This window comes from Mustela lutreola, chromosome 3 (genome assembly GCF_030435805.1).
Source record: "Mustela lutreola isolate mMusLut2 chromosome 3, mMusLut2.pri, whole genome shotgun sequence".
Lineage (NCBI taxonomy): Eukaryota > Metazoa > Chordata > Mammalia > Carnivora > Mustelidae > Mustela > Mustela lutreola.
The window spans coordinates 198,699,351-198,726,218 of record NC_081292.1 but is presented as its reverse complement, the minus strand read 5'-3'; the positions used below and the strand labels follow the sequence as shown (position 1 = coordinate 198,726,218).

General features: G+C 44.4%; 1 protein-coding gene across 1 annotated transcript in view; it reads left to right on the top strand.

Annotated features, from left to right (window-relative positions):
- The window catches only part of LOC131827973 (aldehyde oxidase 2), a 79,208-nt gene continuing 52,340 nt past the window's right edge, over positions 1-26,868 (top strand). Inside the window, exons 1-13 of the mRNA XM_059168893.1 lie at positions 1-54; positions 2,083-2,248; positions 2,476-2,610; positions 4,288-4,393; positions 5,827-5,935; positions 7,295-7,421; positions 8,721-8,782; positions 11,388-11,477; positions 13,911-13,991; positions 15,753-15,897; positions 20,545-20,637; positions 24,444-24,595; positions 26,356-26,449. Coding sequence (XP_059024876.1) covers positions 1-54; positions 2,083-2,248; positions 2,476-2,610; positions 4,288-4,393; positions 5,827-5,935; positions 7,295-7,421; positions 8,721-8,782; positions 11,388-11,477; positions 13,911-13,991; positions 15,753-15,897; positions 20,545-20,637; positions 24,444-24,595; positions 26,356-26,449 — 1,414 coding nt within the window. The remainder of the gene's footprint in view (positions 55-2,082; positions 2,249-2,475; positions 2,611-4,287; positions 4,394-5,826; positions 5,936-7,294; positions 7,422-8,720; positions 8,783-11,387; positions 11,478-13,910; positions 13,992-15,752; positions 15,898-20,544; positions 20,638-24,443; positions 24,596-26,355; positions 26,450-26,868) is intronic.

Here is a 26,868-nt window from a genome sequence, read left to right as displayed (position 1 = left end):
ATGCCTTGCCCATCGAAGTCGGATGACTTGGTTTTCTTTGTGAATGGGAGAAAGGTAAGTGTTGGGTGATTCTACTGCGGCTTGCAGAGACACCAGGAAACTACCAGCTTGAGGGCAGTTCTTGTCCAGTCAGGGACAGGAAGCCAGGGACTCGGAGCCCATACTAACTTGGCCTCTTGCCCACTCAGCCAAGGCTCAACTTCTGAGAATCTGGGGAGGTGGTAAAGCCTCAGGGTGAATCCTGCGTTCCCCAGCCTCGAATCCAGCTCTGCCCTTTACTGCATAACTTTACGGGAGTTACTTCAGCTCCCTGAGCCTCAGAGGACCCATCTCTAGGATCTGTAACTATGTTATAGATTGTTATAACTTTATAGAATACATATACTATATATAGTTATAACTTTAACTTTTTATAGAATGTTATAACTTTAATCTTAAAAAGATTAAAATAGAGTTGCTTCTTTCATCGATTAGGAATCCCCAGGTCCTTATAAAGCACTTAGCACTGGGCCTGATATCCTGGAAGCACTGTATCTAGTAACATATCTTGATCCTCAAGCTCGGGAGGACAAGAAATAGAGCTTTATTTTTTCTATTTATTAACTTAATTTTTCTGTCAAGACTTCATTAATCAGAATTCGTCAGAATGTAATTGCAGTCAATTTTCAATCCAGGTGGCAACTAAGTTCTAGGGGAACCTATATGACAAGAGCAGTGGGCTCTGCCGTTGTCCCTGTCCCCTAGCAAGTCCCTGTCAGTGCTCACCATCCGTCCACACAGGCTGCTGGTTGACCCTCAGTGCCCTCTGCCAGGTCCCCTCTTCTCAGGAACTTCTAGCTCTCAGGGGAACCATTCTGTAGTTCCCAAGGCCTGTGGCTCTGCTTTGGTCTTGCCACCTCCTCCAAGGCCTCTCAGCTTTCCAGCTCCACAGACCTAACTGCGATCTGGCCACACACAGCCTCCCACCCCAGGAAAGGAGATAGGACATGGTTTCACCATGGCCTTTGTAACTCCCTTGTAACCAGTCTCCACAGCCAGCAGCCACCATACATTCTCCCAAACCCTCATTCATGAGCTGAGTCCCAACTCACTTGTTCCACTCGCCTAGGCTTTGGAGGCTCCTTTGTCTATTTTCTGTTCCAAATCCCTCCTGAATCATGAGCCCAGAATTACTTTGGGGGGTCTACACAGGTTCATGTTTTACTTCTAGGGAAAAAAGGAGACCCTAACATGAATAGCCCACTATGTCTCCCTCCCTCTGATGCCACAGCACGGCTGGAGGTGTTTAGAGGATCCTCTAAGATAAAATCAAAGGAAATATCCCAAAATAAGCAAGTAGGAAAGAAGCACCAAAGAAGATCCCTCCAGGCTTCTGAGCGATAGCTCCCCACTTTTCAAGGAGAGGGAGGGAAGAATTCTAGTGCACCACCAAAGACACCCTGGGCCCTGAGCTGGGACAAGAAGTCTCACCGTTAGCTCCTCTGCCATGAGGGGACTGGCACACTCAGGGACCCCTTCAGGATGACAGCAACTCTCCCCACCTCCCATCTCTGCCACCAGCTCTTGAGATCCCTCATGTTCTCATGTGTGCTCCCCACTAGGGGTGTGTCAGAGGTGCCAGGAAGAGAAACTCTTCCTCTCTAGATGTCTTCCCTCTGGGACCCTTCATTATGCGCGCGCGTGCGCGCGCGCACACACACACACACACACACACACACACACACACACACGGCATCCAAGTCTCTTCCCAATTTCAAATATCCTAAGAGTACAAAAGACTGAGTTGGAAGGTTCCACACACACAGGTAGTGGAGCAAACATGAAGAACATTAACTCCCTGTGGGGGCTTACTCAGTGGTGGCGCCCCATTCTAATCACACATAAAAGCATTGTTGTCACACTTACTTGGTGAGTCTCCAACTCTGTACACCTATGTGAAACTTGTTTGGCTTCAGAGCAAAAAATAAATGGGCAGATGAAAGTATTATACCAGAGCCCCCGAATCAAGCAGGCCGTGGCAGACATTACCCTGGGTCACCCATTCAATCCCCATAATAACTCTCTTTCCTCTTTCCAACGCAGGTGATAGAGAGGAATGTGGACCCAGAAGTCACTCTGCTGACCTTCCTCCGGAAGAACCGGATCCTTTTGATCAAAGTCTGGGCAGTGTCTGTGTTTGCCTTAAAACTGAAGCCTGCTGTGATTGTGAAGGATATTCTAACCTCTCCATCTCCAGTCAGCCCCATTGGTCCTTGCTATCTCTTTGCTTTTGGCAGTGGTTTTAGGGATATTAAGTTAATTCGGCTATTTGGGAGGATGAAGTTTCTCCAGAGCTTCTTATATCTGGATTTAATAGCAATGAAATAGAAGCTAAGCTCTTTACTTCAGCACTAATTATTCTTTAAGGGCTCTCCAAATCCCCAGCAGGGTGGTTATGTAATAGAGGTCTGTGTTGCATGTACCCCGTCCTGGCAGGAAACCAGATTCTCCAGATTCAGGAAGAGCACGTGTCTTCGGAAAAGATTGCCTTTCCCTCCATCCGTTCTCTGACTAGAGATTTTCCCTACTATTTCCCGACCTTTTTAGATCTTCATAATGCCAAACGTTTGGGTATTTTTTTTTAAAGATTTATTTATTTATTTATTTGACAGACAGGGATCACAAGTAAGCAGAGCAGCAGGCAGAGAGAGAAGGGGGGGGAGCAGGCTCCCCGCTGAGCAGAGAGCCCGAGCGAGCGGGGCTCCATGCCAGGACCCTGGGATCATGACCTGAGCCAAAGGCTGAGGCTTTAACCCACGCAGCCACCCAGGCACCCCATGCCACGCGTTTGAAGTGGTAAGTCTAATGTATCTCTCCGAGAAACTGAAAGGTAAATAAAGAAAGGGCAGAAATTATAGATGGAGGGAGTCCACCCGTGGACAGGTGTTGCTTAAAAGTCCACATGGTATTTAGTTAGTTATCAATGTTTGAAAATTAAGAAGTCTCATATTTTATAAAATCAAGATTTTTCAGCTTCTCATGAGAAATCAGAGAATTGTCTTTGCTGCGTGGTGGCCATTTTGCTGAGCAGAGAAGGGACTGTCCCTAGCGCCCTACCTAGAGTGGGCCACAGGCTCTCCGGTTCCACGCAGCCCACTCCGCTCATTTACATGCCTCTCTGATAAGCATCTGATGTTATAACTTAATTTACATGAATAAGCCCTATGGCTTAAAAAAAAAAAAAAAGCAGTGATTCTGAAATCTTCTGAATGAGTCTAATGAATTACATCCAATCTCGAAAACTAAACGGGGTGGAAATGGACCCCACGTAGGAGGAAGGAGGAGTAAAGAGAAGGGGATGGAGTCTGAGCCTGGATTTGGGGCTCGGGCTCCGACCAAGCGAGAGCAGAGGGACACTTTAGGTGGGATTTGAAAGTAAGGATGAGAGTTTTTGCCAAAGCTCACTCACTTGTTTTCAAGCCACAAGACTCTAAATCATAGGAAACAAACAGGTTTGCTTGGAGGAGAGCAGGTGAGGAGTTGGGCTAACTGGGCGACCGACATTAAGGGGGACTCATGACGTCATCATGAGCGATGAGTATCATATGAGAGTGATGAATCACAGCTCTACCTCTGAAACTAATCCTATATTAATGTTAATTAATTGAATTTAAACTTAAAAAATTAAAAAGGAAAAATAAAATAATTTAAAAACAAAACAAACGCAATACAAACGGACAAAACTAAAATACATTGAACTGCTAAAAAATGCTCTTCTCGGGGCGCCTGGGTGGCTCAGTGGGTTAAGCCTCTGCCTTCGGCTCAGGTCATGGTCTCAGGGTCCTGGGATCGAGCCCCGCATCGGGCTCTCTGCTCAGTGGTGAGCCTGCTTCCTCCTCTCTCAGCCTGCCTCTCTGCCTACTTGTGATCTCTGTCTGTCAAATAAATACATAAAATCTTTAAAAAAACAAAAATGCTCTTCTCTCCGAGTTACAAAATTGGAACCCGGAATACCTATAATGAAATAGGACTTTTCAAAGGGTTTTCACAGCCACCATCCTGTAAGATGCTCACGATAAGCCCGTGAAGATAAAGTAGGTATTACCTTTCTCTCTTAGCAAGTGAGAAAACAGACAGGAAAAGTTAGTGGGTTCGGTATTGCACAACTTAAAAGATCTAGAGTGGCCTTTACTGAGACCTGGCAAGGGAATGACTTCTCAGACCTACATTTCCCCTTCCTCACTAGCGACACCCTAGGGAGGCAGCCATAGGGGGTAACGCGTGCCATGACAACCTTTCCTTGACCAGCCCCTCTAGTACGCCTCACAGGAACCAAATATGCCTGCGGAAGAGGAGGCTGTGGGGCCTGCACTGTTATGGTGTCTAAGCGCGATCCGCTGTCCTCAAAGATCAGGTATCCGACCCAGAGGCCAGAAGCCAAAGGCCAGGGGGGCTTGGGTTCTTGGTCAGGCTTATATTCCTATTGGAGAGCAAACTGTCTCTAAGATCATGTGACTCTAACCTCTCTAGACGTTTAACCCCTCTGAAAATCAGATAAAAGCTATAAGCTCTCTACTTGGAAAGTACATAAACGAATCCAGTGTTGCTCATAGTTTCAGGGAGATTATAGACCTCCTAAGGCCCATCTATGGGGAAATTCATAAGATTTAATAAACACATGCCTCCCTAGTGAGACCAGTTGAAAAGCAAAGAAGGGAAAACTGAGCCCCCTTTACAGTTTCTGGGCTGAAAACAGCCAGATCCTCATTGCGGCTCAGTGCTCTCATCCGGGGAGTAAATGCTTGACTTTGGAGAAACATTCATCTTTGGAGGTCACTTACTCCCTGTCTGCACACTCATCACGAGCACAGCTTGTCCTCCTCACATTCTACTCCCTATGCTATTGCCTTGATGATTAAAGTCTCACATTCCGTCTTGTTTTTCTTATTCCCTTGTTCTGTTGGTAACGTTCACAATAAAGGTGGGGGCAGAATTTGACTTGGGACCTTTTGCCACTAAAGCATCTCGTGCCCCCTGCCCCACCTTCTCCTTCCTCCTACTAAGGTGTCTGCAGGGATCTTTTCATCCACCACCTCAGGGTTTGCTGGCCAAACTGACACATCTTTGTGTCCCAGGTTAAGAAAACATTCATTCTACAAATGAATGAGGCTTAAAGAGATAAAAATGACTTGTTCAAAGTCACACAAGGTTCTAGAACAAGGACTTGAACCCATATTTTCTGCCTTTGAAGCTAACATCTTTTCTACTGCTGGGCTGGACCAGCCTTGCCAAGCAGGGACCTGGGCCACGATTGCATCCTTTCACTAAGGGTCAGATTCCAGGACTTGGGCTACTCTCAAATCTACTGCCTCAAGAAATCAAGAAATGGCCTCAGAACACATGTCATTTCACTGTGGAATGACCTTATCCAGAGTGTTTAAAATTAACAGCAAAAAAATTCTCAAATGTAGACATAAAAGCTGTAAATATGCCTTTTACCTATTACAGGGTCAGCATCCTAATGAATACTAGTCCATATCCAATCATACTCCTGGCAACATGAGTCCATTCCCGCTGAGTCCAGACTCAGTGGGTCTATACGGGCTTAGAAAGTTCTTCTGAGGTTCAGAATGCCCGGGTTCCCTCAAAGGATCCTCAGTTCCTACAGAAAGTACAAAGTCAGCAGAGAGGACTCGACATTTTCCTTCCCTGTCACCCCGTCAGTTCCCCATCCCGCAGGCTGAATGATAGGTTTGGGGGGGTTCTGCTGCCCTTCCTCATTCCCAGATTCCCAAGAGGCAGGACTGTGTTACTTCCCCTGATTTTCCTTGTGTTCCTCCTATGAAGACACTTCTCCATCACTGCGTGCCTGGTGCCCATCTGCTCTCTGTACGGGGCTGCTGTCACCACTGTGGAAGGTGTTGGAAGCATCAACACCAGGCTTCACCCTGTGCAGGTAAGAGCACATTGTCATTTTCTTCTTAGCTTTTTCTTTTTAACCAACACTGTGTTGACTGTGCTGCCTGGAACTTCTAGGTTGTACTCAGGTAAGTAGAAGCTTTGGATGCATATTGATCGAGATAATAACACCCAAGTGATTTAAAGAAAGCTGGAAATCCATCCACATTTTATTAGATTATTATCTTTTTTCCTCCTTTTTCCACCTGAATGATAAGCAGGATTATCAAAACATTGACTGGAGCCTATGTGACTATAAGCTGGAGTAAATGCTGTGCATGGGCTCTTCTCCATAGAATAAAATGTCAGAGGTGAACAAGATAAAACCCAGTCTTATTCCCTGTGGCATAGGAGGTCCTGGGAGGAAAATTAGAACCAAGGCTGACTATACCAGAGCACAAGGACAATCATTTCTCCAAACCTTAACTTGAAGCGGGAACACAGAGGCTGGTTTTAAGCTTTGGCAGAAAACACATCGACTCCTCTGTCATTGTCACAAAGAAGGGAGACAGAGAACTAGAGAATCATAGGTCCCAATCCACCAGGACCACAGGTGCTTCCAGCAGGGCCTCTGGGTTTTACAACATGAGACTCGATTCCAGGAAAGCTCAGCAAAGGCCAAGGACCCAGCAGAATTTACTGAAATGTCTGGGGGGTTCAGAGAGGATAATGCTGTGAAATCTAGAACAGGGCTTCCCAAACTTTAATGCATGAAGAATCATCTGGGAGCTTGTTACAAATACAGATTCTGAGTCGGGAGGTTTGAGCAGAGGCCTGAGGTCCTGCACGTCCTGCAAACTCCCAGGTGGGACCAACCCCGCTGGTCCATGGACGGCACTTCAGACAGCAAGGATCTGGGACACAGACCAAAATCTTGGATCTTTGAAAGTAGAACTCCTTTGGAGCCAATACAAAAGAATTTAAAGAAGAAAGTAAAGTGAGGTCAACAGTAAATAGTCTCCAAACTAATCAAAAAAGAGGTGGCCCCATGGTCAGAATTAGGTTGGACGAGATGTGGAGGTGTTCAAGAAAATTGTTTTTGAAACTTACACATACTTTTCCTAATTACTGATTTCTGGAGAATACTCATTCTGGGAATAGAAGCTGTACCCCGTTAATTCCCAGTTAGAAGGATTTAAGCATCTGAGCTTGAGAGATGATTGTAATGATAGACTATGACTTCTGAGATACCTCATCCAGAGCAGCCAAGGGAAGGGGTGCTGGCCTTCTCCGAGCAAGAGGAGGGATGCACTGCTCCTGGACTGGGTTCCACCATGATTAGGGAGGTGCCAGATGGGGACTTTGGTGAGGGATGGTGACGGCAGAAAGGCCTGTGATCGTGCATGTGTCCTTCTAGGAGAGGATTGCCAAGAGCCACGGCACCCAGTGTGGGTTCTGCACGCCTGGGATGGTGATGTCCATGTACGCGCTGCTTAGGAACCACCAGCAGCCCTCCGAGGAGCAGCTCTTGGAAGCCCTGGGAGGTAGGGCTGACATGCACGGAGACCACCACCCGCCTGAGGCCCGGCGGGAATCATGCTTCAGGCTGCTGGGGCCCACTCACGAGGTCATCCCAGTGCCCAACCAGGGGCCACCTGGTTGTTTCTAGAGTAGCTACAGCTCACCCAGGAGCAGAGAAGAATGGTAGCGCACTTGCTGGAGAGGCCACATGCCCATCTGGACACCTCAGTTCTCTCTCCAGTGACTGAATTGGCTTTTTCTATCTTTCCTGGCGCTGTCACATCAGAGTCCCACTAACAGGGTCAGTTAAAACAACAGGAATTTATTCTTTCCCAGCTCTGGAGGCTACCCGTCTGAAACCAAGCTGTCAGTAGGGTCGTGCTCCCCCTGGAGTCTCTGGAAGAGGATTCTTCCTTACCTCTTCTTTGCCTCTGGTGCTTGGCAGCCATCCTGACATTCCTGGACTTAAAGATGCCTCACTCCAGCCTCTGCCTCTGTCTTCTCATGGGCTTCTCCCCACTGTGTTTGTGTCTAAATTCTCTTCTTCTTATAAGGACCCGAGAGTCCTTACAAGGATTAGAATGGACTCTAATCCAGTAGGACCTCAATTTAACTATCTGCAAAGCTCCTGTTTCCAAATAAGGTCATATCCATAGGTTCCAGGTGTTAGAACCTCAGCCTATCTTTTTGGGAGGACACAATTCAACCCACCACAGAGCCCTTCACATATTGAAAGGATGCTTTAAATTTTGCAGTGGGTTGAAATTACTAAAGTGGAGTACCTACTCATATCTCTTTTTCAAGATCAATAAACACCATTCTGAAGCGTCAGCAGTCCCTAAACAAGTCATCTGTTAAATACATAAGTTCTTAGATTGAGACCTGAGGGGTGAGCATAGACAATTCTCGTAATCCGCCAGTCGCTGGCAGTTGCTTCCTTTTCTCTCTTCACCCCATTACAGAAAATCATATAGTGCCTTAAATCTGGCCCATACTTTCTTGTTTTCAGATCCCCTGTATCTTACATAGATGCATACTGAATGAATGAACAAACTAATAGTGGATTCAAGTGAGCTCACCAGATAGATGGCCATCTCCTTTAGGACAGAGAATAAAACTGGAATTGATGTGGTGGGAACGTTCGTGTTCTAAGAAGAGGAAAAAAGCATTGGACAGTCTGGCAGATATTTAAACACTCTCAAAAAAAATAAAAATAAAAATAAAATAAAAACCCCCAAATCAACAACCAAGTCTGTTTCAACTTTCAAAAAGAAAGTAGTAAAAATAAAGCCTACTGATAAGCATGTCTCTTCTCTGTTAAGGTAATCTTTGCCGCTGCACCGGGTATCGGCCCATTCTCGCAGGTGGAAGGACCTTCTGTGTGGTGAGTAGGTGACTGGGGATGCCCTACAGAGCGAGAACGGCAGTGACAGCGGCCCAAGGCTGGGAATGTGGGGGCTGAACTGTTCAGATCATAGAAACAGACAACAAGGGAGAACAAGTGAGTTAGTTCCAACCGACTCATGAGAATTTTAGCTGTTTCTTGAGGATAGGGGGCGAAAGTTACACGACCTCTGATGTTCCACATCCCACCACAAGTAGGAGAGGTGAGCCTGGAAATGGACCAGCAGGTGCATCCCTCTCCCCAGAGCCAGGCCGGTCCTCTTAGGCGCATGTCCCAGACTTCTGCTGCCACATGGGGGAGCCAAAGTTGATAAGCTGAGAAATAAAACCAACAGCTTGTAAACCCATTAAACTGCCACTGTAGCGGTGCCTGGGTGGCTCAGTTTGTTAAAGCCGCTGCCTTTGGCTCAGGTCATGATCTCAGGGTCCTGGAATCGAGCCCCGCATCGCACTCTCTGCTTAGCGGGGAGCCTGCTTCCTCCCTCTCTCTACACCTGCCTCTCTGCCTACTTGTGATCTCTGTCTGTCAAATAAATAAATAAATAAAATCTTTGAAAAATAATAAATAAATAAATAAATAAATTGCCAGTGTAAGGGAAGCACATATCAAATATGAATAAAGGAAATTAAGGGAAACCTCTCTTCCTCTGGAATCTGGATGTTATCCACCTTTCCAGGCACAGACTCTGGGGATAAAGGCAAAAATATGTTTGGAAACCCATGTGCCTCCAGCTGGCCCCAAGGACTTTAATGGGTGAAAGAAACTGGGCCCCCAGTGGGAATACCTGAGGCTCACATCTACTAGGCCAAGAGGAGACAGGCTGTTTCTGGTGTAGCTGACTCATGGTCCATCGTGGACACTCTCAGAGCTCTGAGTAAGAGAGGAAGCTCTGGTCACTGGGCCCGGATGGTTTTGCTTCTTGGACAGAGTTAGGAAGATGACAGCCTGAGGCATTTGGGCAGACAACTAGGGTATCTGAAAGAAAGTATTTTACTAGGTACTAAGGAGAAATTATTTAAGGAAGGATACACAAGAGGTAAATTTGGAGGAAATGGGAAATGAAGGAACCAATAAATGGAAACCTGCGGTAAAGTTCATCGATTGTCCATTCATTTCCAGTCAGTCCCCTGCAGACCCTAAATGTATAGAAAACCCAGTTCCAAAATGAGTTTTTTTCTCCACCTTTCTTTATTTTTTCTTTTCTTTTGTCTTAAAGGTCCTTATATAAATGATAACATTTAGTATTGCTAGATCTTACATAGGCTAAAGAATGAATAAATAATCATTGCCCTAAAAGGTATCATATCAATTAATTCTACCACTAGGAGTTCACCTATGAAAAAATTCGGAGACGTACACAAAGCTGTCCATGTGATGAATAGAAATGTTCATTGTGTTATTTATATTTATACAATGTAGGGGAAATAACCCAAGTATATAACAATAGCAAATGTTATGAATATTTCACAGAATAGCCAGAAGATAACTATTATATGATCAGCAAATTATATTTTAAAGACCATTTGAGATGTACTATATGTTGGCTAACTGAATTTAAATTTTAAAAAATTTTAAATTTCAAAAAATTAAGACATTTTAATGATATGGAAAAAGATTCACAATATAAATGAATAAATAAATACATAAATGAACAAAATAGTAGGCAAATAAATGAATAAAAAGGCAAAAAGAATATTATACTTAAATGTAGTGCAAATATAGGATATATAAAACTTCATCAGCGGAATAGGGTAATAGTTTCCTTTATGCTTCTTTACATTCTTTATTATTACACTATATATTTTTGTATATATTATACATCATATTATATACTTCATATAGTCTATACTATCATTTTACTTTGTTTAAGATTTTATTTATTTATTTGACAGCGAGAGAAAGATCACAAGTAGGCAGAGAGGCAGGCAGAGAGAGAGGAGGAAGCAGGATCCCTGCTGAGCAGAGAGCCCGATGTGGGGCTCAATCCAGGACTCTGAAACTATGACCTGAGCTGAAGGCAGAGGCTTAACCCACTGAGCCACCCAGGCGCCCCTCGTTTTACTTTTTTTTTAAAAAGATTTATTTATTTATTTGACAGAGAGATCACAAGTAGACAGAGAGGCAGGCAGAGAGAGAGAGAAGCAGGCTCCCTGCTGAGCAGAGAGCCCGACATGGGACTCGATCCCAGGACCCCGAGATCATGACCCAAGCCGAAGGCAGCGGCTTAACCCACTGAGCCACCCAGGTGCCCTCATTTTACTTTTTTAATACTTATTTATTTATTTGAGGGAGAGAGAGAGAGCAAACTCACACAGAAGGAGAAGGAAAAGCAGACTCCCTGCTAAGCAGGAACCTGGGATCATCACCTGAGCCTAACACAGACACTTAAACCACTGAGCCGCCCAGGCATCCCAGTCATTCTGTATTTGAAATAAAGCAAAAGAAGAGAGATCCTGTTCCAACAGAAACTACCAAAAATGACTAAAAGAAGTCTGGAAGTCTCATTTCAATTGACAAGCCTTTCAAGGCACATACCCATTTACCTATTAAAAAGTTTTCATCTGAAGGCATTTTGCTGTCCTAGGAGTCAGATGGCTGTCCACAGAAAGGAACAGGAAAATGCTGCTTGGATCCCGGAGGAAATGATGCTTCCTCGCTCCACAGGGAAAGTGATGTAAGTCCCTGTCTGTTTTGTCCTCTCTTTGAGAATGTTGTTTAATACTGGCCCAGTGTTAAAACTTGGCTTGTAAGTGTTGATGATCACACTTTGCATTGCTTTCAAATCTCCTAAGCACATGCACAGACAAAGCACTTTTCATCTGGAACCCGGAAACAGGGTGGTTCAAAGCCAGGCTCTCATTGCCCCTTCTGTCTCTGTCAGGATGAAACAAGAAAACATAAACCCCTCAGACAAGAGGAAAAGACCTCCCCCAACTATGATGGCCCCCTTGGGTGGGAAAGGGATTTTGTGCCTCCCCCATGCAGGCAGGGCTGTCCTCTCTCACTGTGTCCTCTCCTTTGCAGAGAGAGGGCATTTCAACCTCGGGAAGGGAGCCTGTCTGAAGTCACATAAGAGGGCACGATCATCACCACTGGGAAATCTAGCTGGAAACATTGCAGTCTCTGGCTTCGCTCTCTGAGAGACACAAATTTCCAAAAAAGACCCACTGCCAAGTTCTTAAAGGAATATGGATAAAATAGAGTCTCCTTCCTGTAGACAAGAAAATGTGAGAGAACAGAGCTGCCCTCAGAGGAAAATGAGCCCATCACCCCCTGCCCTATTTCCATCCTGCACACCTACTTTGTTCCCATTCTTGGCCTCCTGCTGTCACTTCATTTTGGTCTGAAGAAGATGTGCAGTGAAATAGAGGGTTATTGCCAAAGAGGGCAGCTGCACCGCCCGCCATGAGCACTTCACAGAAGATCAGTGCGCCTCAGAAGGGGTAATACATTTCAAAGTCTGATCCTCAATTCTGTGGCCTCAGGAAGTCCATCTGGGCAATGATTGGGCTCTGGGGACCACCTGATTCACTTTAACCAAACTTGATATTTAACATGATATTTAAACCGGAATATGCCCTAGTATTCATTTACAGAAACACAATTATAAAGTGGATCCAATGGTCACTGAGCTGCAGGTTCTTTCCCTACAGAAAAAAAAAAAAAAAAAAACACATAGGAAGCCACATTATAATGAGGTTGCTTGGTGAACATGGATGCAGGGCAGTTGGATAACCTTAAGGGTGACACCGCAGAAGAGCCCTCTCTTCCACCAGGGTAGACCAGCTGGATGGCAGGCATCTGCCCCATGACTCTCCCTTCTCTTACAGCTATGTTAAGATATTCTATTATTAAGACCTGGCCTAACACCTGTTCAGGAGAACTTTAATTCTTCAGATCTGACTCATTATGGGTTTTGTTGTTGTTGTTGTTGTTGTTATGTTGTTTTCATTCTCATATACTATCTTATTCTTGGGTTTTAGAGACATACCACTTTATTGTCCTCAGGTACTGCCTGCATTTCTCAGTCCAGCTAATGCAAAAATGTTGACCTGTAATTCCTCAATCTAGGGTCTTACTAAGAACCTTTATAATGAGTAGTTGCAAGTTTCCCTTCTGGAACCTGGGAAGACCCCAGAGAAATAGAAAAAGAGGGGGGGTGTTGGACAAATGTCAATCCATTTCACCTAACTGTCATAAATTACCCTTCCAATTATATCATGATTTCCATGAGAGAGGTTAAGTATCTTTCCTTTGGGAGGGTCAGGGAGCCAAGTCGTGGCAGAGCTGTGAATTAACCCAGATCTGCCCTGGTAATGGGGTGGTTCAAAGCCAGGCTCTGATTTTCTCCTTCTGTCTGATGTCTACCCATGCTCTTCTCCACTACACAGACCTCTAGCTCTGCTTCCTATGGTTCTCCCTGTTTGCTGTACCATTTCAGGAATGTTTTCTGGGAGTAAGTGTTTCCAAAGCTTAAACAGATCTCTTTCAGACAAGATTAGAGTTTGGGTAACTTTCCACTATGCGTTAGTTTCCTAATTGGTAAAAATGGAGATGATAATTCACATTCTTTCTATAATTGTTGTGAGGACTAAACAAATTATTAATACATGTAAAAGCACTTAGAACATAACACTCCATAAATGTTAACTATTGTTATTAAAATTAGTGGGGATGGTTTGTGCATAGGCATGTATGTCTAGAGTCACTGTTATTCAAACTTCAGGACTTCTCATAGCCTTTAGCATTTTGAATCCTGATTTGACAGGTGAAAGGACAGTGTCTAGGGCACAGTGGAGACCAGTCCCCCAACTTATTGACCTCTGGTAGTTTCTCATACATTGTCTTGGTGTTTCACAGGGGACTCTCTGAACTATTTCAGGAAAAGGCCTTTTCCTTAGTATCATATCAGGGCCAAATCAGTATTTCTCTTACAACAAGATTCTTATTTAAAACTTTCAACTGGTTTGAACTATTTCCCATTACTCTCCTATTAGGAGAGTAGAAGAATTATGACTATGTTCATTTTGCCCAATTAATGTAAAGAATTATAATGCTGTTTCTGGTTTAGCTGGGCTAACAAGGCCATTTTCTGCCCTTTATAAAGATTTGCACAGAGTTATTTGCAGAAGACGAGTTCCAGCCCTTGGACCCTACCCAGGAGCTCATATTTCCCCCAGAACTCTTGGTAAGATAAGTTGGGTGCTTTATGTGTTTGTTGAAATGTCAATGGTTGTAAAATCAGTTTTATAAAACCACCCTTTCCTTCCTGTGAAGTTGTCAAACTCTGGAAATATTTGATCACACCAGGAAGCCTGTCCCCGCCCAGCTCAGCAAGCCCTCCCTGGCTGATGCCCTGGACACACTCCCTGAACCCCCAAGAGAGGCTCTCTGTTGAATGGCTTCGTCATCACTCTCATCATTGTCATCTGCACTGTGTCCCCATTGATTGTCCTAGTCATCCAGCTTTGCTCAGCTTCTAACCTGGTCTTCCAGCAACACTAATAGATTGACCCCAAGGAGCACTTCCAGGGCCCTCCCTAGCCCTACCCTTACCTCTATAAGCATCTCTCTCTCCTCTCTGGCATCCAGTGGTCCCATTCTAGAAAATACCTATTTCTGAAGGGGTTCTGATGTGTTTATTTGCTCATTCAGCAAATACCAATCATCCAGCAACACGCCAGTCACTGTCCTGGGTACTAAATATAGAGCAAGGACTAAAACCAACACAAAAGCCTACTCCCAAGGAATTGTCATCTGGTAGGGGAGACAGGTATTAAGCAAGATAACAGATAAGAGATACAGTGAGAAGTGATAAGAAGGGGGAAAAAAAAAAAAAAAAAACAACTGAGAAGGAGGCTAGAATGCTGGCCAGAGAAGATTTCTCTGAGAAAATAACGTTTGAAAAAAGTTCTACCAGAATCGAGGGAGCAGCCTCCACAGTTGGGGGAAAGCAGTCCAGGCGGTGCACAGAGCAGGTGCAAAGGGGCCATTGGTGGGAGAACCGTTATCCTGACCAGGGTGCGGCCCGCCTGGAGCATAGTGAATGGGGTTGGAAAGCTACTGGGGAACAGACCACAAGGACTTGGGCTGCTGACTTTACCCTGCAAGAAATGATAAATGATTAGGGAGTTTGGACAGGGGAGGGATGGGTTCCTATTAATGTTCTGAGGGAATCATTCTGGCTGGTGGGGTGGGAATAGCCTGCTGAGGGGCACGGGGAGGAACAGCGAGCCTTGTCAGGGTGCTAGTGCCATCCCGAGAGATGGTGGTGTCGGACCAGGCTGTCAGCATGTAGCTGAGAAGAGAATGGATTCTGGAAATATTTTGAAGGAGAGCCAACAAGATTTGCTGCCAGATGTGATGTGGGGTATGGGAGAGAGAGAGAGTTTGAGGCTGACTCTGGGACTTTGGGCAGCTGGAAAGGACAATGGCCACTGACAAAGAAGGGGAAGACCTTTTGGTCTTTGGGGGATCCTTTTTGGGGGTTTTGGAAAGGATGGGATGTGAGGAGCACAGTTTGGGGTATGTTAAATCTGAGATGCGTATTAGACATCTCAGAGGAGACTCCAAGTTCTCATTCAGATCTATGAGTTTGGATTTCAGAGGAAAACTCTAGGCTGACAATGCTAATTTAGGAGTATTAGTGTGATTATGATTTTTAAGGCCATGATACTGAATTGTGTTCAACTACTGCATACTGAAGTGTCATTGACAGAGGCCAGCCTATATCATCATTGGCCAGCCAAGAGCTACATATTTTAAGTTAAAGAAGTGAATATCTAATTGTGGAAATATAGGCATTATTCAAGAGGTGTAGTGTAATGAGTATCTTTTTGGTCAAGTAGACCCCGGGACTCCCACATTATCTCTAGAGGAATGTTCCTCCCTCTGGGATTCTGAAAGGCAGGTGTGCCCATGTGCATACACACTTGTCCTTTGTACTTAGAGAATGGCAGAGAAGCCAGAAAAACAAACTCTGACCTTTCGTGGAGAGAGGGTTACCTGGATCTCCCCTGGCACCCTCAAGGATCTCCTGGAGCTGAAAGCCAAACATCCTGAAGCCCCTCTCATCTCAGGCAACACCTCCCTGGGTGAGTGATTACAGCGTTTCCTGTGCCACCGTTAGAGCCACGCCCAACCTCCTGTCCCCTACTTCACTCTCAGTCTACAAGCTCTACATTTCAAGGATAAAACCTCATCCTTTATAATAAAAAGAATATAGCATAATTGTGTATTATAAAAATTATTATAGAAATAATTAGATCATTATATCATATAATATGTAATATAGAAGTACACAATATGCTATTTTAGGTCATGAATATATGTGATATACATATGATATAATGATCTAATTATTTCTATAATTGTAGATATAAATAACATATAAATTGTATATATTCTAATAATATAAAAGCACAATACAAAAATCATATTATAATATAATAAAATGGTCTCCAAAGTTGGATGTACCTATACCTTGAGAGTATACATCATGGACACCCCTGAGGTGTGGAGAAAAAAATATTAGAGGGTTTTTTTTAAATCATTTCATTTATCTTATCTTTTTTATTTTGTTTTTGTTAAATAATGAGTAGATATAATAGAAATGTATAAAATATGTATGTTAACGGTGCACGCACAGTTATCACCCACACCCAGTTTAAGAATGAGAACTTTACTGAGAACTTGGAAAGCTCCCTGAGCCCTCCGAAACCACACCCCCTTCCCTTCCTTCTGCTCAGAGCAGTCATTAGTCCGAATGTGGCGATGGTCAGTCACTTTCTTGTTTTTACAATTTTACCACATATATTTGAGCCTTTAAGCCACGTATCATTTACTTTAGCGTGTTTTTGAACTTCGCAGAAATAGACTGACACAGTACTACTCTTCTTCGGTTTGCTTTATTTGTTCAACATCCTTGACCTGAAACACACTCCCAGTGGTGCAGGTAACTACTGGGTCCCGTTGTCTGACCACGTACAGTCTGCTCATCTGTTCTACTGTTGAAGGACATGGAGTGCTTTCCAAGTTTTGGCTATTACAAATATTCCTTTTTTATTATTTTTAATTTTAATGCCAGTCTAGTCAACATGCAGTGTCATATGAGCTCCAGGTGATACGATGTAGCGATCCAGCAGTTCTGTATGTCACTCAGTGCTCAGCGTGGTGCGTGCGGTCTTCAATCCCCACCACATAGTTTATCCATTGCCCACCCACGTCCCCTCTGGTAACCATCAGTTTGCTCTCTATAGTTAAAAATCTGTTTCTTAGGTTGTCTCTCTCCTTTTTTTTTTTTTTTTTTTTTTTGGACTTTGCTCATTTGTTTTGTTTCTTAAATTCCACATATGAGTGAAATTATATAGTATACATCTTTCTCTGACTGACTTATTTCACTTAACATTATACCCTCTAGCTCTATCCGTGTCATTGCAAATGGCAAAATCTCACTCTTTTTTATGGCTGAGTAATATTCCATTGCATGTATACATCACATCTTCTTTATCCAATCATTTACTGATGGACACCCGGGCTGTTTCCATAATCTGGCTATTGTAGATAAGGCTGCAATAACTTAAAGGGGCATGTCTCCCTTTGAATTCGTATTTTTGTATTTGGGGGGTAAATACCCAGTAGTTCAATTACCAGATTGTAGGACAGTCCAATATTTGACTTTCTGAAGAACCTCCATTCTGTTTTCCACAGTGGCTGTGCCAGTTTGCATTCCCACCAACGGTGCACAAAAGTTCCTTTTTCTCCACCTCCTCACCAATACCTGTTGTTTCTTGTGGTTTTTATGTTAGCCATTCTGAAGGATATAAGGTGGTATCTCACTCTAGTTTTAATTTGCATTTCCTGATGATGAGTGATGTTCAGCATCTTTTCATGTGTCTATTGGCCATCTGTATGTCTTTTTTGGAGAAATGTCTGTTCAAATCTCCTGCCCATTTTTAATTGGATTATTTGGTTCTTGGTTGTTGAGTTGTGTACGTTCTTTAAACATTTTGAAAACTAATGCCTTATTTGATATGTCATTTAGAAATACCTTCTCCCATTCAGTAGGTTGCCTTTTTAGTTTTGTTACTTGTTTCCTTTGTTGTGCAGAAATTTTTATTTTGATATAGTCCCAATAGTTTATTTTTGCTTTCATTTCCCTTGCCTTTGGAAAATGTTACTATGGATGCTGTCAGAGAAATCACTGCCTGTGTTCTCTACTAGGATTTGTATGGTTTCAGACCTTGCAGTTAGGTTTTTAATCCATTTTTAGTTCATTTCTTTGTAAGGTGTAAGAAAGTGGTCCAGTTTCATCCTTTTGTATCTTGCTCTCTAGTTTTCCCAATGCCATTTGTTGAAGAAACCATCTTTCTCCCATTGTATATTTTTACCTGCTTTATCAAAGGTTAATTGGCCAAATAACTGTGGGTTTATTTCTGGGTTTTCCATTCTGTTCCATTGATCTATGTGTCTATTTTTATGCCAATGCCATCCTGTTTTGATTACTACAGATTTGTAATATAATTTAAAGTCTAGAATTGTGATACCTGTGGTTTTTTCCTTTGTTCAAGATTGCTGGGGCGCCTGGGTGGCTCAGTGGGTTAAGCCGCTGCCTTCAGCTCAGGTCATGATCTCAGGGTCCTGGGATCGAGTCCCGCATCGGGCTCCCTGCTGAGCAGGGAGCCTGCTTCCTTCTCTCTCTCTCTGCCTGCCTCTCAGCGTACTTGTGGTTTCTCTCTGTCAGATAAATAAATAAAATCTTTAAAAAAAAAAAAAGATTGCTTTGGGAGGTGTCTCTCGTGGTTCCATACCAACTGTAGGTTTGTTCTAGTTCTCTAAAAAATGCTGTTGGTGGAGAGCCTGGGTGGCTCAGTGGGTTAAGCCTCTGCCTTCGGCTCAGGTCATGGTCTCAGGGTCCTGGGATCGAGCCCCACATTGGGCTCTCTGCTCAGCAGGTAGCCTGCTTCCTCCTCTCTCTCTGCCTGCTCCTCTGCCTACTTGTGATCTCTGTCTGTCAAATAAATAAATAAATAAAATCTTCAAAACAAAAATGCTGTTGGTATTTTGATAAGGATTGCATTAAATCTGTAGATTGCTTTGGGTTGTATAGACATTTTAACAATATTGTGCTTCCAACTCATGAGCATGGAATGTCTTTGCATTTCTTTGTGTCATTTTGAATTTCTTTCAACAGTATTTTGAAGTTTTTCAGAATACAGGTCTTTCATCTCTTTGGTTAAGTATATTCCTAAATATTTTCTGATTTTTGGTACAATGGTAAATGGGATTGTTTTTTTAATTTCACTTTCTGCTGCTTCATTATCAGTGTATAGGAATGCAATGGATTTCTATACATTGATTTTGTATCCTGCAATTTTACTGAATTCATTTATCAGTTCTACATTGTTGTTGTCATTTTTGATGGAGTCCTTAGTATTTTCTATATATAGTATCATGACATCTGCAAACAGTGAAAGTTTTACTTCTTTACCAATTTGGGTGGTTCTTTTCTCTATTTGTTGTCTAATTGTTGTGTCTAGGACTTATAGTACTATGTTTAAGTACTAGTCCTTAGACATCTTTTGTCTTATTCCTGACGTTAGGGAAAAAGCTTTTTGTTTTTCCCCATTCAGTATGTTGTTAGCCATGTGGTTTTATTTTATTGAGGTATATTCCTTTTAAGCCTACTTTGTCGAGGTTTTTTATTATGAATGGATGTTATACCTTGTAAATGTCTTTTCTGCATCTACTGAAATGAACATATGGTTTTTATCCTTTCTCTTCCTGATGTGACCCATCGAGCTGATTGATTTGTGGATATTGAGGCACTCTTGCATCCCAGGAATAAGTCCTGCTTGATGGTGGTGAATGATTTTTTTAATGTAGTGTTAAATTCAGTTTGCTAGAATTTTGTTGAGGATTTTTACATTCCTGTTCATCAGAGATATTGGCCTGTAGTTCTCGTTATTAGTCATATCTTTCTCTGGTTTTGGTAGCAGAATGATACTGGCCTCACAGAATGAATTTGGAAGTTTTCTTTTCTATTTTTGGAATAGTTTGAGAAGAATAAGTATTATCTCTTCTTTAAATGTTTGCCTGGGTGGATCAGTCTGTTAAACATCTGCCCTTGGCTCAGATCATGATCCCAGAGTGCTGGGATTGAGCTCTGCTTCGGGCTCCCTGCTCAGCCAGGGGCCTGCTTCTCCTTCTCTCTCTGCTGCTTCCCCTGTTTGTGCTCTCCTGCTCTCTTTCTCTGCCAAATAAATAAATAAACTCTTCAAAAAAAAAAAAAAAAAAAAGTAAATGTTTGGTGGAATTCACCTGTGAAACTCTCTGGTCCTGGACTTTTGTTTCTTAGAAATTTTTTGATTACTGCTTCAAATTGCTAGTAACTGGTCAGTTCAAATTTTCTATTTCTTCCTGCTTCAGTTTCGGTAGGTTGTATGTTTCTTATTATGAATATTCTTATATATGTCTCCTGGTTCCAATATGTAAGAGCTTTCTAAGAACCTCCCATCCATTATTTTATCTATATAAAAAATAAGCAAATACTTTTACTGGAAGAGCATCCTTTTAAGTTTACTTTGCAGGGTATATAGCCACTGCTTTTATATCTGTACACATTTATTCTCAATTTTTAAAAAATTAGTACCTGAATATTTTTATGAGAAACTTTCAATGCCCCCAAAAAGGGCATTTTCTGTTTCCTAAATCTCTCTAAAATACATATATTTACTTTTCAGGACCTGCAATGAAATCTCAAGGACATTTTCAGCCAGTTCTCCTCTCTCTTGCTAGGATTCCTGAGCTCAGTGTGGTATCCGAAACAAGCGATGGTGAGTTCCTGGTGCTCTTAGGAGAACCCTGGTGAACCATTTTCTGCCCAAAGCTTACACTTGCCAAGGAGCTTGGAACCTACTTACACATTAGTCTTGTCTGACCTATTTCCAACTCTTCATCATTTCTCTGATGTGATATAACATCCCCGCCATAAAACCTTACTATCAAAAGCTTTGCCCAGAGTATGAAGTATTCAGATGATATCATTCAAGACCTTATAGTCACCTGCAGGATTCTTGCCTATAAAATGCCATGGTGACCTAAAGACAATAAATTTGCAGTGCAATTTTGATGGGAAGACAGCAAGGGACTAGTGCTATCCATCGGTTGATAGTCAGTTTCTAGGAGGGAGGATGTTTGCAAGGAGAAAGTAGAAGAAATACTGTCTGGCCCTCGAATGCTACTTATTTCATGCGGACAACGGCGAGAGGTAAAATGAGACAAAGACCTGCCCAGGCAAACACCCCAGTCACTTACAACATTCTTAAGGGCCCGCTCCATGCAAATGCTACTACATCGGGCAAGGCGGGTACTCACAAAGTAGACAGAAAACCTGCAAGACTTTGCACGGCAAACCCTTTGACAAAAGGAACCTTATTTTACTCCTTTCCTCACCCCCCGGAGCTCCTAGCATGTGACCTCATGCATATAGTACGATACATGCATATAAGCGCTCGCTTCAATGACTGACGAATGAATTATTGGGAAAAAAATAAATGAATGAGTGGGTCAGGAACCTGAATTTGGGATGCAGTGGTATTGATGACTTTATTAACTTAGGCAGCAAGGAGGCAGACGGAACAGAAAGCTAAGTCTGACTTGTAGGCCATTGTGTACTTGTGGGAGTCCGTAGGAGCAAGGGGGACCCCCCCCCTTGCTGTACCATTGCCATCCAGGGGTCCTATCCTCCTGGCTCCTGACGGTCATCAGCCAAACTCAGGCCGCCCAGCAGACCAGCAGGCGTGCCTCTCCCGGCATCTCCCACCCATCTGCGAGGGAAGGGACCCGACCTCATCCTGCCCCCGCACGGCGGCTTTACAGGTGCGGCCTCCGGACGACTCCCATAGCACATCCGCATGTCTCTGGGAAAATGAAAGGAATGTGCTTCGACTTGGGGGGCAATCTTGGTGAGAGCAGGAGGAGGAGAAGAGGCAGGGACAGAACGGGTGGATGGGGAGTGGATGGGCAGCGGAGGTAACCAGAAGAGGGAGGAAGTTAAGGCAGGAGAACTCTTCCTTTATCTTCACCCTGGCTATCATCTAGCCCAGTTCTCGGACTTCTCTAGCTCCCCAACCCTGTCCTCAAAAAAAAATCTTAAACAGAATAAATAAATGAAAATAAGCTGCTCTGTTCAGAGGAAAGGGGAGACTTTTCACCATCCCCCTGTCACTGAGCCCCCTTATGTCTGTGCCTGAGAGGACCTTCAGAACACGATTCAGATTCCTCGGAGTTACCCAAATCCCTCATTCTTAGGAATTCTTCATGAGGGAGCCAAGTTGCAAAAGGAGAGTAGGCTTGCCTAAGTTCCCCCAAATCAGCCGGTGGCCAGGACACCAAGCCACACATCTCCCATTTCCAGTTGAGAACTCTTTTCCTCACTTGATGAGCTTTTCCCCATCTCCCAGGCCCACTCTGTGGCCTGCCCAGTTTGTTGTTGGAATGGACTGCTCAGTTTGGATCTACAAACAAAGTAGAGCCAGATTCTGACATCTGAGGAAGCCAATATGCCTTCCTCAGGCCCTCTTAAAATTAAAGTGTGAGTACCCTCTAGTGGCAGAATGTTCCTCCAAGAACTTTTCCCAAGATTCCCAAATATTTCCTAAGGCCCAGAAGAATGCCAACATTGGTGGGGGAGAGGCACATTGGAGCCAAATTGTGTGTTCCCCCCTCCTAGGACACACCCCCATGGGAAATAAATTTCTGTGAAGGCTTATGTTCGTGTAAATTGTGCATGCTGATCCAAACCACATACATGTCTGACTCGGTATACAGGTTTTCCTCTCAAAATCTTTAATACAATAAGTGCTCCAGAAAGTCCGTACCTCTTCATCCCATAGACCCCTGCACTCTGAAAAACATGAAGTTAGAGCAAAACCCACATTCTGAGAATAAACAAAGTTGGAGCTCTTTCCAATTCTATTGAAATACAGGCTAGGTTTTTTGACCAAAGATGGAATAAAACATGAATAGAAATACAGTAAACAGAGTTTTCTCAGTACAGTCATGTCAAGCCTAGAACGAAGTAACCGAAATAGAGCAGAGTAGATAGCCCGCCTTTCACTCCCTCCCGGGGCTGCACTGCCCTGTCTTACCTGTGTCGAATACGAGATGGTCATGCTGGTCTGAACAATGCTTCTGACCTTAAAATAATAATAATGCCACCAATAACAACAACAACAGCATCTTTTTATTTCTGACTTCTTCCCTACTAATAAGGCTCTGGGTCTATGGGGTAGGAGGGAATGCATGGCAGGAAACAAGTTTGGACTTCCCACTGCTCGGGAGAGAAAAGTATGGATTTTTGCAGAATTAAAGACCAAGCTCCAATGGACCCTGTGGTGATAGAAAGCGAAGAGCCGTCGCTGAGAGGTCTGGGATGGGCTCCCACGTTCCGGAGCGCCTTTCATCAAACACTGAGCAGCAACAGGGTGCGGGCTCGAGGCTGAGACATTCCAGGGGGAGGGAGAAGTTGAGTTCTTTAGGCAAGATCTGCTTCCTATAAGGATAATAAGGAACAGATAGTGGTTTCCCTGATCACGGAGGTTAGCTGTGATGACTGAAACTGCAGGTGTGTAACGTGTTAGGTGGGTGCGCTGGCAGGGGTGGGAGAGGTATTGTGCCAACTACATTTTTAATCTTGATAAAAGATAAAGCTATGTGGGAGAGTAAAACCGTCTCTTCAAAGGTTAATCCACAAGAGAAAAATCAAAGCCTAGCCTGCGACCTGCTGAAAACAGACTAACTAAAGTTAGAACCCAGCCCTGGAAGTGATGTCAAATCAGACTGTATGTGCAAGCCATTCCTCCCACAAACCCGGGGAAGTCAAGGAGTCATTTTAAAAGGCCAGAGAAGTGATCTCCTGATGGTTTGGGTGACTTCTTCACTTTCAAAGACTGATCTGAACCTGTGTCTTCCCTGTTGTAGGGAAAACCCAGAGCTGGTATAGTGGCCTGCCGATACGAACAAGCAGTCTTCTTGGTTGCTCTCCCATTGCTCCCACTTCCCGGCCACTCCCTGGGGACTCCCGACAACACCCAACACAATATCTGGGGACGCCCCTCCGGGAGCTGCGTTCATTTGGATTGGCCATGCCCTTGTGGAACTGCTTGTCAGGGTTGTTGAGCAGCAGCACTGCCCACAGGGGTGCAAATCCGCGGCAAAGCATTATCAGTTATAGAGTGATCTAGGTGACTGAAAGTCCCTTGTCATTACTTTAATGCCATCAGATTTCTTCCCCTTAGTCACAAACAGCTTTGCATTGTTTCACTGTGCTCAGGATGGGGAAAGTCCTGGTAGGATCTGCCCCCTGCTAGTTGTTGCTGTCATTCCTTCTTTCTCGCCTGTTTCCTTATATTTGTCTAAAGAAGAGTACAGACCAGCCCAGGGGTTCCTCCTAGCTGCACAGCACTACCTGGGGAGCTTTCGAAAAAGCCCTATGTCCAGAAATTCTGACTGAATTGATCTGGGAGTGAGGGTATCTGGGCTATTGTAGGTTCCCAGTGATGCTCTGTGCAGCCGGTGAAGAGCGCCGGCACCACGATGGCTCCTCCCACATCACCTGTAAAAACAACCTGCTTCCTAGGACTGACAATAGGTGCTGGCTGCAGTCTGGCCCAAGTGAAAGACATCTTGGCTGAGCGAGTTTCCGAGCTTCCAGAGGAGAAAACTCAGACATACCGAGCCCTCCTGAAGCAGCTGAAGACTCTGGCGGGCCAGCAGATCCGGAATATGGCAGTATGTTCTGGGGGCCACTCATCACACACATTGCACCTATTTCTTTTTTTTTTTTTTTTAAGATTTTATTTATTTACTCAACAGACAATCACAAGTAGGCAGAGAGGCAGGCAGAGAGAGAGAGAGGAGGAAGCAGGTTCCCTGCTGAGCAGAGAGCCCGGTGTGGGGCTCGATCCCAGGACCCTGGGATCAGGACCTGAGCCAAAGGCAGAGGCTTTAACCCATTGAGCCAACCAGGTGCACCTGCACCTATTTCTTAATCTCAGTTGCAGTTTTGAAATAAGCACTGGCAAAATCAGTATGCAAAAAGGTCTAGCAGACTGAAGCGACAGGCACAATAAACAAACACTTAAAATTTAACAAACATTTAAAAATATATTTAAAAGAGGATTCTAAGTCAAATTCACTATAATAGCCAAATAACAATGCAAATAGGGAAAGGAAGTCATAATTTTGCTAATTTCATAAGACTGTCAAAGAACCTAATTTAGTTTAAGGCTGCATTAACAGAAGTATTATACCTAAAATAAGGAGGGTAGCCTTCTCTACTCCATACTGTTCAGACCATAGCTGGAGAATAATGCTCAGATCTGAGAGTCACGCTTTAAAGTCTGGCTGTTTCTGACCTCAGAAGAAACAGAAGAGACATGGGTTTTCAAAATAGGCGTGTTCCCTCTGCTACATACCTCCAAATGGTATGTGAGAAATCCTTGGGATATGGGGTACCAAGGAAGCTTTTTCCTTTGAAAAAGCTCTTCCAGGGATTCCTCCTGCCAAGAACTCGGAGTAACACCTTGCAGCCTGGTGAGGAGATGATGGCAGGAGAGTGCAGGGCTGCAAACCACATCAGAAAGAGGAATGGTGGGGACTGGGACAGCCAGAGGGATGGCGAGCGCTGCCTTCAAATACGTACCGACTCACGAGGATAGATGTGATTTACTTCGTATAGCCACAGAGGGTAGAAGTATGCCTGATAGGGAAAATCCAGGGAGGTAAATTCAGCTCCATGGAAACAAGAACTTGAACTTCAAGCTGTTCCTAGAGGAGTGGAGTTCCCTGTCCTCACCCGATGGTCCAGCGCAGACTGCAGCCACCCAAGGTGGTCACAGGAAGCGCCATCACTGTGTGGGGAGGAGAGTATTAAGTTGAATGGCCAGTCATTTCTCTCCCAAGTTCTGAGAGGCTGTAGACTCAGCCAGATCCCAGAAGAGGAAAAGGGCCACTCTCCCTCATTGGTGTGGGATCCCAGGGCCCCAGCACAGCCACGGGAGGTCTGGCCTTGACGGAGGCAGTGTTAGACGCGGGACAGCAGCTCTGTAGCCAGTATCCCAGCCACCTGTGCTGCAGCCAAGGCTGAACAGGGGGTGGTTCCCAATGGGCCACTTGGCTTTGAATCTCAGTCCTGCCCCTTCCTCGCTGGGAGATGGGGCTCAACTTTCATAACTCCTCTGTGCCCAGCGTCTTCATCTGAAAAGTGGGATAATGGCATCAGTTGCACTGGGCTGTTGAGAGAAGTGAGTGAGTGTGTGTGAAGGGGTAGAACGGACGGAATGCTGCGTGTGTGATAGTTACCGCCCGCTCCTTTCCCCATCCAAAAAAGTGGGCGGGAGTGGCCCCCCAGATGGTCGGAAAGGAGCCCCTCTGCAAACAAGACCAAGACTCCTTGGGACACTTTCACTGCAAGAGGAACTTAAGCAGGTGCTTGTGGGGCATAGGATCTGAGGGATAGAATGACCAAGGCTCTAACTATCTCTTCTTAGTCCTTAGGGGGACACATTATAAGTCGGCACTGCTATTCGGATCTGAATCCAGTTTTGGCTGTAGGCAATGCTACCCTCAATGTGATATCAGAAGGTAAGCTAGCCCAGAACTTTCTGAACTGGGCCTAGGACTTTCTGTCTTTTTAGGGAACGGCTATAAGTGAAAGCCCTGGTTTCTGGCTCTTGATCCAGCGCAGGGAACTCGGGCTCTGGAAGAAAGCACACGGAGGCTAGGGAGCGGCTGGTGCCTCCTGCTGGCTCCACACGCACACCCACGCCACACCCGCCCCACCACAGCCTGTGACAACCCAGCCTGTGACAGCCGTGGTGGCGTGTGACAACCGAGTGGAAGGCTGTCTGCTGCCTGAGGACTGCTCCCTCCTCCTCTTCATGCGCACCCGGCTCAGGTGCTGGGTGTGAAGCCAGAGTCCAGGGAGGACACACTGCCCACACCACAGGCCCTCTGGGGACAGGAGGAAGGGAGTGACTAAGTTTGCATGTTGGCGGGAAACA